Below are 13,695 nucleotides of genomic sequence, written 5' to 3'. Positions count from 1 at the left end.
ACAAGATCGCAGCGCCCACACACACACACGCAAACCCTTTCCCTCCCCCCTCACCTTCCACCACGTCAAACTTAGCAACTGGACACTGCTCTTCAAGCTGCCATGCTGTTACTGGAATTTGGGTTGGTATCAGCTGGTATGCCTCCTTAAAAATCAGCTATGGGTATCAGCCCCGAAAATCTTTATTGGTGCAGCCCTATTTAGTACTTAAATATTTAATACAATCCTCTCATTTGTTTTCTCTAGCTATCATTGTCATGTCTATCCCTATCCCAATACCACCGAGGAGCGCAGAACAGTTATTGAAGAGCTAAATGTTCGTATTCAGGATCTTCATACTGTGAGTAAAATTTCACTGCTACTCCCTTCATTCCAAATATCACAGTGTAAAGAATTGTTTAATATAATAACATGTAATGTATATCCAACTAGCTGTTCTGGTCACTTATCTTTTTAGGTATTCAAACCTTTGCTATGTGTTTCCAGAATTTTTAGATACATAGTTAGTGATATAGATACATGCTTTCAGACCAGCAAAATATTTCCACAAGGTCTGCTGTTGTATGGTAACAGATGTAAAGTAATAGCAGGAGAAGGGAATGATGTTTTGCCAGGTAATATAGTCTGATCCGTGCAGTCACGTCATTATGTCTGCCTGGAGTGCAGCTAACTCTGTTGTGGTCTGACCTGAGCACAGATGCTCAGCTATGTACATCTGACTTCAGTTTTGCTTGGTACAGATTGGAGATGGTTTGTAGTTTTGGGGTAGCCATATAGTGATGCTTAACTAGCATGTTTAGTAGCAGTTTTATTGTGGCTTGCAACTGGCTGTTTCTTCTGTAAAAGGGCAAACTGTGAAGAGGACAAGTCCCAGCATGCAGAGCTTCCTCAGGATCCCAAGAGTAGAGGGCATGGGTAGAAAATGCTCCTTCTATTGTTAGACTTTATTCAGATTTTCAATTACAGTTTTTTTTCTTCCTTTGTCAAAGGTGCTGCATAAAACTGAGGACTACTTACGGCAAGTCTTATATAAGGCATCTGAATCCATCTACACCTGGGTTATCCAAGTGAAGAAGATGAAAGCTATTTATCACGTGCTAAACCTGTGCAGTTTTGATGTCACAAATAAATGTTTAATCGCAGAGGTTTGGTGCCCAGTGTCTGATCTGCAAAACTTGCGGGAAGCACTTGAGGAAGGATCAGTAAGTCACTTAATTTCCATGCTTGCTATGCACATGCAGAAGTTTAAGACAGAATCTTTTGAACCAGCATTGGGAAGAAAAGAAACAAGGCTGTATGCTAGGGAAATGATCTGGATGCAGAAAATTCCTGGTAGGACTCAGGGTTGATAGGGGCTGTATCTGGTGGTTGGTACTAGAACAAAATCCTCTATGTATGTCAGTGGGAGCTTTTCTTGAATATGGTGTGCAGGATTGGGCCCAGTGTGTCCTCGGTTCAGACAACTGTCTGAAATCAGCCAGAAGGCACTGCTGCTGTCTTATTTTGAAAATGGAAAAATTGGCTTAATGAGAGTGTTTAGAGTTGTGTTAAATTAAAAAGAGAATTTGTGGTAGCAAATCCTTGGATTAAAGCAGGGATGGCCAGCCTGTGGTACAGGCGACCTGCGCGTGTGGCACATGGCAGATAGGGCAGAGAATAGAAAGCAAACTAGCACATCAGGCTCGAGCACAGGGCCAGGAGCTGAAAGCAGAGCAGCAGATTGGAATGGCACTCCAGGAGTGTGCAGGGCTAATTTGTGACGTGCCTGCCCAAAAAGATTGGCTCGTAGTGTTTTAAAGTATCTGTTGTTGAATAATACAGTGGTTCTCTACGTTTTATACTCATGGCACCCCTCATTAGACTCAAGGTACCCCTCCATAACTTTTGTGAATTGAGCAGCACTCTGTTTCAGTGGGGGTGGGGGAGTGTCCAGGCAGGGACAAGCCTAATCCTGCACTTACCTGCTTACTCCTTCATACCCGCTTTATTGTCTCGCACCTCCACGGCATCCTTTAACTGATCTTGTGGCATCCTGTTTGAGAATTGCCAATCTAAGATTAGCAACCTCGATAGATTGTAAAAGCATTATGCAACCTTGATAGATTGTAAAAGCATTATGCAACCTTGATGTACTCTAACATGCATTTTTTAGTGGGAACAGAGTGGAAAAGATCAGACTTGGTGCACGTGAAGAATTTTGCAAGACAAAAAAGTATTCAGATGGCAGCTAAGGTTTAAGAGAAAAAAATGACTAGTAAATATCTGGAGGGTCAGTGGTGCAGTTATCAAAATGAAAATAAAATCTAAGATAGTAAAATCCATGTCAAAGAACCTTTCATACAATTTATTGTTTATTCCCTTTCATTTTATAACTAGAGGAAGAGTGGAGCTACAGTCCCTTCGTTTGTGAACACGATACCAACCAAACAGACACCTCCAACTTTGATACGTACCAACAAATTCACCTCAGGGTTCCAAAATATTGTTGATGCCTATGGAGTTGGGAGCTATGGGGAAGTTAATCCAGGTTTGTCCTCTTGATAACTGAGAGTGCCTTGATTGCATTAATTGCTTATTAATTTCTCCATGACGTATTAGGTGTGCTTTTGCTTGGCAGTTTGCTGAATTTTGAGCACTAGTATGGGGAAAGATGACAACTATCTTGCTATTGTTTAATGGCCATTTAAAATTATTGGATATTTATCTAGATGACAAATAATTGGAATGGCACTTGGGCAAGATATGAGGTTTACTTTGTAGTATGCCTGGGAAATGGGTGAGCCCCCACTGAGATAGTGGATAGAAACAGCATCTCTCAAATTATGAAACTGAACAGACTTGATTTAAAAAAAAAAAGTAGAATTCAATAATACTGTTACTTCTTTAGAGAAGGTAATTACCTGTCTAACATTAATAGAATCGTCTTTAGACAAAATTCAGGTAATTGTAATGACACAGTAAATATCTTTACTCTAAACCTGGAATTTGTTGCTTTTTTCAGCTCTCTATACCATTATCACCTTCCCCTTCTTATTTGCTGTTATGTTTGGAGACTTGGGACATGGTTTTCTAATGTTCATCTTTGCACTCTTGATGATTGTATATGAAAACCACCGTAGACTGCAGCGATCACAAGATGAGGTAAAAGATCAGTACTTATGTTATTTCGATAGACTAATCATTACTTTTCTGAAAACTAAAGCTATTGGTAGATGTCACTTAACACCTCATGTATCTGAACCAGAATTCTTTTGACCTGTCCACTTCTAACCTGTAGCAAGTGAAGCTAAATTGTAATAATTTAACCTTGACTTAAATGGGTAAATTGCTGGGGTTTAGTTTTACTTGAAGCAGGTTAGGAAAGGACGGAGAACTGCTTATACCACTTCTGCTGATTTGAAACCCTGAGCTTTAAGTTCCAATTTTCATCCTCCTAAAACACTATAAGAATGTGTCTCTGAGAATGCGGAAGCACATCAAGGCCAAAGTATGCAATGGACTTGATATGATCGGTACTACCCATTATGATGTGCCTAACCACAAACAGTACTTTGAAAAATGATCATACACAGAAATGTAGCCTTTATATAGAGTATTTGGTAGTTCAGTGACTCCAAATTAGAGAGCTTGTTTGTATGCTATGAGTTTGCATAAAAATCTAAAATAGATAACATGAGTTTGAGTGTCTTTGGGAACACATTTGTTGTAAAAATTTTAGGCAACAATGATGGCAAATCTATTCTAATATAATAAAGGGTTTAGTCCGTCTGTCTGTCTGTCCATAGCAGTCTTGCAGCACTCTGATTGTGTACTGAAACAACCAATCAGAGTGCTTCAAGAGCGTTCCGGACAGGAGGCAGTGGCGGCACGACCCCATAGATTTCATAGACATTAGGGCTGGAAGGGACCTCGGGAGATCATTGAGTCCAGCCCCCTGCCCCAGGGGCAGGAAGTCAGCTGGGGTCATAGGATCCCAGCAAGATAAGCATTCAATTTGCTCTTGAAGGTGTTGTTCACTGTAGGTGCTTGAACCACCTCTGATGGCAGGCTGTTCCAGACCTTGGGGGCTTGGACAGTAAAGAAATTCTTCCTTATGTCCAGCCTGAAACGGTCTTGTAGTAGTTTATGACTGTTCGACCTCGTCATCCCTTGGGACATTCTGGTGAACAAACGTTCCCCCAGATCCTGATGGTCACCCCTGATAAACTTATAGGTGGCCACCAGATCACCCCTGAGTCTGGGCTTTTCCAGGCTAAAGAGCCCCATGGCTCTCAGCCTGTCATCGTAAGGTCTGTTTTCCTGACCTCTGATTATGTGCATGGCTCTTTTTGGACTCTCTCAAGCTTCTCCACATCCTTTTTGAATTGTGGGGCCCAAAACTGGACCCAGTACTCCAGCTGCGGCCTCACAAATGCCAAATACAAGGGGAGAATGATGTCCTGGGATTTGCTTGAGAAGCATCTATGGATGCAAGCCAGCGTTTTGGTTGCTTTGCTTAGCCGCAGCATCGCATTGCAGGCATGATGGAGGGAGGGACAGATGGTTAGAGAGAGGGACAGATTTGCTAAGCATAGTCTTCAGGTCAAACAGTGATCTGTTTTTTCCTGGTTTTGCCATAGCTTTCTTCACATCTAGTATCCTTCTTATGTGGTCATACATAATTAGAAAGCATGCCCTTTCCTTGGAAATGCGTAGAAAGTTCATGTGTCTGTAGCTCATGGTGCTATTTCAATACTTTCAGATCATGAAAATCTTTTTTGAAGGACGATATGTTATTTTGTTGATGGGTCTATTTTCTATATACACCGGCCTAGTCTATAATGATTGCTTTTCAAAGTCATTAAATATATTTGGTTCTGGCTGGAATGTTTCAGCAATGTTTGATCAGAAGGTTTGGCGGTGAGTAGTACTCTTCTTTTTATTATGCCATAAAAAGTATACTGCCGACATTGGTTTAATGTATTTATATGGCTCTGGATAAAATTTTATGTGGTGGAGGTCATTGGGAGGCTCTAGTCCCTTGTAAAGCAGCCTCCTCAGTTGGCTGAATCAGAAATATACACAGATTCAGTTTATAAGGCTGGTGTTTAAGGTTACTTCAGTAATTCGTAGGTACTTTCTTCATGTGGTTTTAGGCAGGTGCTACTGTTACCTTCACTCACCCCACAGTACACTCTACAGTAATAAAAGAAAAACAGTGATATCTGCCAGGGTTAAAAACAAAAGAAAATGGGATATGGAAAAATGGAGCCTGAAATCTGCAGCTCTTGGTTTTCAGACTTGTTTCTCGACTATAATGGTTTCAACCTTGAAAAACAGGTTGTGGGGAACTCTGGTGATTCTGAGCGTGAATGGGCATTCACTCTCCAGAGCTGCCATTCTGGCAACTGCCGTCAGCCTGGAATTAACCTGGAAAAAGGTGATTGCATCTGCCAGTTAAATATTGTTGACTATTGCCCTGCTTAGAAATCTCTTTGCACTTTTAACTAGGTAATCTGAAGTTGTACTCTGAGCGAGAAATTACAGATATAATTGCCTGTTTCTTTTGCTGCAGTCTTGCTGATTTGAAGTCTAATCAGTACTTAACTTTGGATCCAAATGTTACTGGTGTGTACAGTGGAATTTATCCCTTTGGTATTGATCCGGTTAGTGCTTCTCTTTTTTTGTAACTAACCCACGTGTGATGAATAATGCTTAATAACCCATATGTTAACATTGCAACATCTGCTTAATATAAGGGCCAACATAAGGATGCTCTGAGTAAATCCACACTTTGACACATCCTCTTCTGAAGGGGGTGTGGTTCCTTAGCAAGTCAGGGAAAAGTTTAACTAGTTTCTTTAAACTCACCTGGGATCCAAGTTGGAAGTAGAATCCAGGTTTTATAAGGGGAAAAGATACAGCATTACGCACTGTATTAGTCCTTATACAGGCATATGTTTCCTCTTTGATTCTCCTTCAGATCTGGAACCTGGCAAGCAACCGTCTCAGTTTTTTAAATTCTTTCAAAATGAAAATGTCTGTGATTTTTGGAGTGACTCATATGACATTTGGAGTTGTTTTGGGGGTCTTCAACCACCTGTAAGTATGGAAAGTTAGAAATTAATTGGACAATTAAATTGTGGTGATGCTTTTGGCTCAGTGATTACCTGAGCTGATACAGTTTTGGAAAGTTTTTCAGAACTGATCAAAGCCAGAGTAAATTAATTGTAAAACTTGCTTTATGAAAGTCAGTCTGTGCCTAATACCCTGCCTCCTGTTGAAAATAATATAAATGGGTAGGTGTTCTGCAGAAAAACCTGCAGCCATTGAGAAGCATCCTGTGCATCACTAAAGCAGACGGCATCAGGAGCTTCTATTTTTTTAAGCTTCTTTGGAGCTTTTCTTTCTCATATTCAGTTCTTTGCCGTTATTTGCCATCTTAGTCATTCAGGTCACAATCCTGCAAATATGCATGTGCTTAAATAAAGACCGGGGTAATTTATATCCTTAATGTTAATTATATGCATGAGTTTATAAAGGATTAAGCCCTTGTTTTCCAAGTAGTTTTGCATTTAAAGGAACTGAATCTTCTGCTGTTCAGTCTCTAATCCCATTGAAAGTCATAGTAAAACTTAATTTCTAAAATAATTCCTATTTTTGATCACACTGCATGTTTTCCTTGAAGTACTGAGCACTAGGGCTGTGCAAAGCTTTGGTCCCTGATTCAATTCAGCAGAGATTCGGCCCGATTCGGTGGTTGAATCTCCAAAATTGAATTGAATTGGAGGATCCTTTAATATCTCCAAATTGAATTGGAACCCTCTGAATCGATTCGGAGAGATTCGGAAAGATTTGGACATAGACACAGCTTTAAATGTTTTTTCTACATACCTCTAGGTAGCAGGGGCTCGTGAACCTGTGATGCTGGGGCCCATGGAGTGTCCCACAGGAGTGTGGGCAGGGTCCTCAGCGTGCTCAGCAGCAGACCCAGAAGTGGACCAGAAGCACGTCCAGTCCACTTCCAGATCTGCCGGGGAGCATGCAGGTGCCCCTCCTGTGCTCCGTGGCGGACCCAGAAGTGGATTAGAAGTACTTCTGGTCCACTTCTGGGTTCACTGCCAAGCACGTGGAGGGCCCCCCTCACGTGCTTCTGTGGGACACTCTATGTGCCCCAGCATTGTAGCGTTCACAAGCTGTGCTGGTACTTCGAGCTTTGTAGAAAAAAAGATTTAAAGCTATGTCTGTGTCCGAATTGCTGATTCTCTATGTCCGAATCTTTAGATTTGGATTCGGCCGAATCAAATCGGGGACAGTGATCTGAATCAGTGAATCAAATCACTGTCCCTGATTCGGGCTGAATAGAATAGAGCCTGCTTCGCACACCTCTGCTGAGCACTCCCAGCTTCCTCTGAGGTCAGGAGAGGGTTGCAGTGTACTCAGCCTCTCCCAGAATTAGGCTCTAAATCTGTTTTTGATCCTTCTGTGATGGCTGTTCTTTACTAATTGTGTGTTTTCTTTATTCTTTTAGACATTTCAGGAAGAAGTACAATATTTATTTGGTTTTTCTTCCTGAGCTTCTGTTCATGCTGTGCATCTTTGGTTACCTTGTCTTTATGATAGTCTTCAAATGGTTAGCTTACTCAGCAGAAACTGCCACAACTGCTCCTAGCATCCTGATTGAATTTATTAACATGTTCCTGTTTCGCAGTAGTGAGACGCCCCCCCTTTATATGGGACAGGTGAACAATGTTCTTATCCTGTGTTCTTTAATAGATATGATTAAATGAAGAGGATTAACTGAACTTCAGTATAAGATAATGGTTGAATTCAGGGTTTGGAGGGTAAGGAGATTGTATCAGAAGGTGTTTTGTTTTGTTTTTTTAAAAAGAGGCTATTTCCAGAGCAAAATTTTCATGGTCTGTGTTCAGGTTAACCTTGATCTTGATTGGAATGAGAGCTGCAGAGCCCAGATTAGTTTTTATTTATCTTATTGTCCTATACAGTTTTATTAAGCTGGATATTAGCAAAGCTGTATTCTGATATCCAGTTGTGCAGATGCTGAGTCTCCTCAACGCATCAAAGCATTTAAACACATACTTCAGCAGCACTTTACTGCTTGTTTTTGTCAGTGGAGCTTTTCATATACTGAATTGTATTACGGGAAGTGCGTAGGTGCTTCTGGTTTACTAAGTAAGCAAGTACTTTGATTTTGGTGGTGGTTTCTCATTTAAATATTTTTCTTTGTTTTTTTCCCTCCCATTCCATTACCAGGCTATTTTACAGCATTTTTTATTTGTCATTGCTTTGCTTTCTGTTCCTGTAATGCTTCTTGGAAAACCACTTTATTTGTATTGGATGCACAATGGAGGACGAGGCATTGGAATGTACAGGGTATGTATTGAAAAAAAGCACTTTTAAGCATGATACATGTTTGCTTTTCTATGTTGACAGTGATATTTGTGTGTAAAGGATATTTGATTATGGATTGTTCAGGCCAACTCAGCTATTTAAAGAAAATTTAAATTTTAAGAAGCCACTATCATGTACCTTTTCCTTGGCTTGCTGTTTGTAATATTCTTCTAGCACTTGAACATAATGATTTAGACGACCTTTCCCATTAACGCATGGCTTTCCCAGTGTTTACAGTAATAGTGGTGGTGTTTGGTAAGGCTTACAACTTGCAGTAGCGCTTTGTCATCCACGTTTGCAGATTAATGTATGCTCATTGTATTTTTCAGTTATATTTGATAACTCATTTAAACATCTTAACATGCTGAAAGCACTGCCTTTTAGATTGAGAGAGAATCTAGAAGCATTAAGCTCTGATTTCCATAAAGTGTTCTCCCAACTTGTTTGCACCATGCAAATTAGAAAAATGGATGAGTATTATTGTATAATAAATAGTGCCTTGTTCCTTCAGCTGTCTAGTCTTTTGTACCTCAGAAATTGCATTGCATGTTTCAGTGCTGCAACATTTTGGGTGGTTATTTGGAAGCAACAGGAGGAGTAAGCAAATGCTAATTCATTTACATTTTGTGCAGAATGGCTACAAATTGGTTCGCAAAGAAAGCGAAGAGGAGCTTTCTCTCTTGAGATCTCATGATGTAGAGGAGGGAAACAGTCCTGCAGATGGTGGCCACCAAGAAGGGGATGGAGAAGAGGTAATACATTCAACTCGTGACTGTACTGGAGAGACCTAAAAGCAAGTTACTGGTAGAAAACATTCATGGAGAGAGACTGCAAAGTCTCACTTGGGGCCTTACCCAGTTCACTAGGAACTGAATAAGACTTTTCAGCTTGATCCCTCAATTTACCCATTTGCAAAATGAGTGTGATTCTTACCCCAGAATAACCCCAAGATGTGGATGATATATCTAGGAATTAAGGAAGTTTGATCACTTAAGACACTGCACACCTTGTGTCAGTTTCATAAAAAATATTTGAGATTTACAGGAACAACATTCCCTTTCAGTTCTTTGTTATTAATTAGTCAATATAACTACAGATAGCAGCATTTAACAGAAATGGTGATGCCTTGGTCTTACAACATTTCACCTGAGAATGTCAAAGTGCTTTAAAAAGGTGAGCAATGATTATTATTGCCACTGTGAAGATGGGAAACCGTGCCACAGGCTTTGACCTTGTCCAAAGTTGCACAGAGCTCGAATTGGAAGTCAGGTCACTTTACTTGTGTTCTGACAGAGACAGACCACCTTTGTGATAGAAATTCAATTTACATGTATACATTAACATACAATTATATTGCTTGGCCGGCCTGTTTACCTTTTCAGAAAACTTCATAATTACGTGAGACCCAATCAGAAAACAGTACTTTTTTTATTTTATTACTGCAATAAGGATGTAAAAGTTTATTTTATATAGTTGTTAGTTATAAAACAAATTTATTTGATCTCTTACATTGCTTTAACATAGTCTGAACCTATAATTAATTTGCAAATCACTTATATTTTTATGCTGTATGGTTTGAACTGAGCCATATACAAATGTATTTATATAGATATGTGTATGTAGTTTAATTTTGCAGATATTTTCATGAATCAAACTATTCATACTATTGAATACTGCCTAGGATGCATCTCCAATACCGCTTCATACCTAAGGCTCTGGGCACTAAGTCTTGCTCATGCACGTGAGTGTCCGTTCTCTAATGTAACTTTTAATGGTGGATAGGATGTTTCTTTTGTTACTTTTTGGCCTTTCTAGGCCTTACTATGCACTTGTTTGTGTCTTTAAAAAGAATTTTTCTCTCAAATGGAAAACTGGTGAACTAAAACACTGAATCCACTCCAAAGTTCATTTGATCACTCCTGATTCTAAGGATCCTAGGAACTTTTCAGATATAACACGACTTAGTACCGTCATCCATCCTCATACACAGAACTGCTTTAGGTCTTCCACATAGCGAGTGTGATTTGGAAAAGCATGCAAGCATGTTCTTCTGTCTTGAATATGATTCAAACTACTTCTGTGCGTAAGTGCTGCCCTGAATAGGAGTGCTTTCCTGAATTGGAGTGAGGGTGTTTTTTGTTCTCATGCCATTCTAAATTAAAACATGGGTACCTCACCTCTTATGTTACTTCCAAACACACAGCCCCCTTCCCTTTTGCTGTTGGATGGAACATGTTGATCAAGTATCCTGAAAAGCTTTAGTCAAAATTTTTGTTTAATATTCTTGGTCTGATTTCAGGAGTGTTTTTCTCACAATAAATTTACAGGTATTATGCTACAATGAATAAGTTAGCGATATGTTGTGTGTATGTAAGCTAATTCAAGGTTCATTGACCATGATAGGGTTTCTAAGAGTGCTTATTCTCAAACGATACCTGAATGTTGTGTCAGCTTTGTGTGTGAAATTAAAGCTGCTGTGCAGTAGACTGTGACCAGTGTTTAACTTCAGAACTCAAATCTGAATACAGTGCATATTGGTCACTCTCATAAGGGTCACTTGAAATGTGAACCTTTGGTTGGGGGTTTGTGATTTTAATAAAACAGATTTTGAGACTGTTTAGAATAGTACAATAGTCCATTGTTTAAGGAAACAAGACGGGAGATGTAGTTCCAGATTATTCTCCTTAGTTGCATGGTAAAGAGTCTGGTGAATGTGAAGTACCGTTCTGGTGAATGCAAGCTACTGCCCTATTTAAAAAGTATTAGCTATTTTATGCTGTTCAGTCCCTTGAACATCTTGTTACATGCACTAGATTTCTTCAGAAAGATAATTTTAGCTATATTTCTCTTATTCACTGGGGTCTTTAATACTTGAAGGCAGACTGGTTAAAGTAGACTTGTTGCTTAAAGGTGTAAATATTTCCAGTTAATTTTAAAAAATCCTTTGTTTTGCAGAGTTGTCAGAAGTACTGTGGGAAATGGTAATGAGAGTGGGCCTTCGTGTGGATGCAGCATACGGCATCTTACTGCTAGTTCCAATTTTAGCCTTTTTTGCTGTGTTAACAATATTCATCCTTTTGATCATGGAAGGCCTTTCTGCTTTTCTTCATGCTGTGCGACTTCACTGGTAAGTATTAACTTTCATGGTAAAACATGGTGACTTTTCCTGCATGTTGGGTTGATCAAGGAATCTTATTGGGTCAAAATGGAGGTCGCTTATGGGGTTTTTTTTTATTTTTTATTTAAAGAGACAACTTAAACAATTACTGGTGATAGAAACTTTTCATTACATTAAGTAAAAGGTTCACTGGAATCGGCTTTATAGGTACAATTTAATCATTAGCTTGTAATATTTGCACCCACTCCACAATTGATTATTTTCAAAGTTGAGTTTGACACAAAATATAAGCAAGGAAGTTGGGCAACTGCAGTAAGCATCTCATGTAGATGCACCCACTGTCTTGTGTTTTGAGCATCTTGCCCCGTCCTCTGTGAGCCAGTTATTAACATGCACATCCTTTTTTGTCTTATTACAGGGTGGAATTTCAGAACAAGTTCTACATTGGTGGAGGATACAAGTTTACTCCTTTCTCCTTTAAATATATTTCTTTATATTTTAATAAAGATGATGTTGCATAGTTTGGTTGCATGAAAACAGAAATATTCAGAGGTGTTTGCAAATCATGTAATTGGATCTCACTGACTGTAGAGATTGTTGAAGAAAAATGTGTTCACTGATTGCCTTAATACAGCCAAATAATTCAGTTATATACCTCCATGCAAGTACGTTGCAGACCTGGAGCCTTCTTGTATATAGGCATAATGTGTACTTTTTTAAATGAGAAACTAATGTAACTTAATTTTAAGGTTATTCTAAAAATAGTCCCTTTGTTGTTCATTCTGCAAATAATTTAGGAATTGTTTGGTCAGAAGAGACTGTTTTGTTTTCTTTAATAGCTAATTTAAATAATCTTAAAGGTCTTAATCTTCTTATCACATAAAATATTCTGCATGGCTCATGTAATGACTTTCCCGGACAAAAAAACAACTGATGAAATCTGGAAGCGATTCAGGTTAGGCAATGTATGTTTTCAGTATTCATTCCAGGATTGCTAAAAGCAGTATAAATCAGTATAAAGTGTTTATACCAGTATGAAATGCCTTTTTTGCTTTTGTCTATTTTTTAAAAATTGCATCAAAACTTTTTTACTTCATGCTCTGAATTCTGCCCATAATTATTACTCTACTTTTTCCAGTTACCCAAACTACCATTTCATTTGATAAAGAGTAAAATGAAGGGCAGGGAAAGAAGACCCCCAGCTACACTTTTTATCCCCCTTCCTTGAGGAGTTCAGTGTTGCAGACCAGTTCTGCCAGGTGATCTATGTGGAACCCCACTGGCTTCATAGGGACCGTGCAGAACATCTTGCAGGATTAGAGCTTTTGTGCGATGCATTTAAAACAGACTGACATTGTATGTGTATTAGAAATTGCTTTGTTAGGCTCTGATTCTGTAGTCCTGTTGCATGCAAAATTCCCATGCTTAAGGAATGCAGAATAAGGATTTAATTTATTTTATGTTTGTATTTGGCATTAAAGGTATTTATGGATTTAACTTGACTGGTTTATCTGAAGTTGTTGAACCAAAGTTGTTTATATAGTAAGTGGAGATGGGTGGGAAGGGAAGGGGTGGAGTGAGGGAACCTTTGGTATATTTTTATAGCAACATGAAAACTGGATATGTTACCAATACAGGTTTGACTTCTGTGCCATAAGAACAGCGTAAGATGCATCCTACATTCCTGTTTCATATTAATTCCAAATAAAATCTAACTGTTATATTTAGGACCAGTATTCTGCAATGTTTGTTTGGTTGTATTTAATTTACAGTTAGCTCTTATCTTACCAACATTTTGTCCTAGATAACTTCAATTTCTGTTCTTCATTTACACATTTTAAATGAATTTCACACTAGCATAAAAAGGTATTAGTTAGCGGGTTTTCTACATCTCATTTTCACTTAGATTAGATTTGCCCAACTGTAAAGAAGTAATTTTCAGTTGTCATAGGAGAAAAACTTCACTTGACAACCATCTTTCAAATAAAAATAGAGAATTTTTTTGACTCAGTGTCTACATCAGTTTTATTTTTCTGTTAGTTACAACACTGGCTGGATCTCTACGCTCAGGTGCATAGGACAGAGGATTGGAGCCACTGGGTTTGATCCTTTGCCTTGGCAGTCAGTTTTCCAAACCATCCTGCTTTGCCTGCTCCTGCGCATCACAACCACGACAGTAGAAAAGC

At 38.9% G+C, this 13,695-nt stretch overlaps 1 protein-coding gene across 1 annotated transcript in view; it reads left to right on the top strand.

Annotated features, from left to right (window-relative positions):
* ATP6V0A2 (ATPase H+ transporting V0 subunit a2) overlaps positions 1-13,513 on the top strand; it is a 21,329-nt gene extending 7,816 nt beyond the window's left edge. Inside the window, exons 8-20 of the mRNA XM_019507119.1 lie at positions 247-340; positions 990-1,202; positions 2,377-2,527; positions 3,002-3,141; positions 4,742-4,899; positions 5,555-5,645; positions 5,963-6,081; positions 7,511-7,721; positions 8,254-8,373; positions 9,024-9,143; positions 10,015-10,132; positions 11,347-11,518; positions 11,928-13,513. Coding sequence (XP_019362664.1) covers positions 247-340; positions 990-1,202; positions 2,377-2,527; positions 3,002-3,141; positions 4,742-4,899; positions 5,555-5,645; positions 5,963-6,081; positions 7,511-7,721; positions 8,254-8,373; positions 9,024-9,143; positions 10,015-10,132; positions 11,347-11,518; positions 11,928-12,030 — 1,810 coding nt within the window. The 3' untranslated portion in view covers positions 12,031-13,513. The remainder of the gene's footprint in view (positions 1-246; positions 341-989; positions 1,203-2,376; positions 2,528-3,001; positions 3,142-4,741; positions 4,900-5,554; positions 5,646-5,962; positions 6,082-7,510; positions 7,722-8,253; positions 8,374-9,023; positions 9,144-10,014; positions 10,133-11,346; positions 11,519-11,927) is intronic.
* Positions 13,514-13,695: the final 182 nt, after the last annotated feature.

This window comes from Gavialis gangeticus, unplaced genomic scaffold (genome assembly GCF_001723915.1).
Source record: "Gavialis gangeticus isolate Ggan-Ray unplaced genomic scaffold, GavGan_comp1, whole genome shotgun sequence".
In the NCBI taxonomy this organism is placed as follows: domain Eukaryota; kingdom Metazoa; phylum Chordata; order Crocodylia; family Gavialidae; genus Gavialis; species Gavialis gangeticus.
The sequence above is the reverse complement of the archived record's forward strand: the minus strand, read 5'-3'. Positions and strand labels throughout refer to the sequence as shown.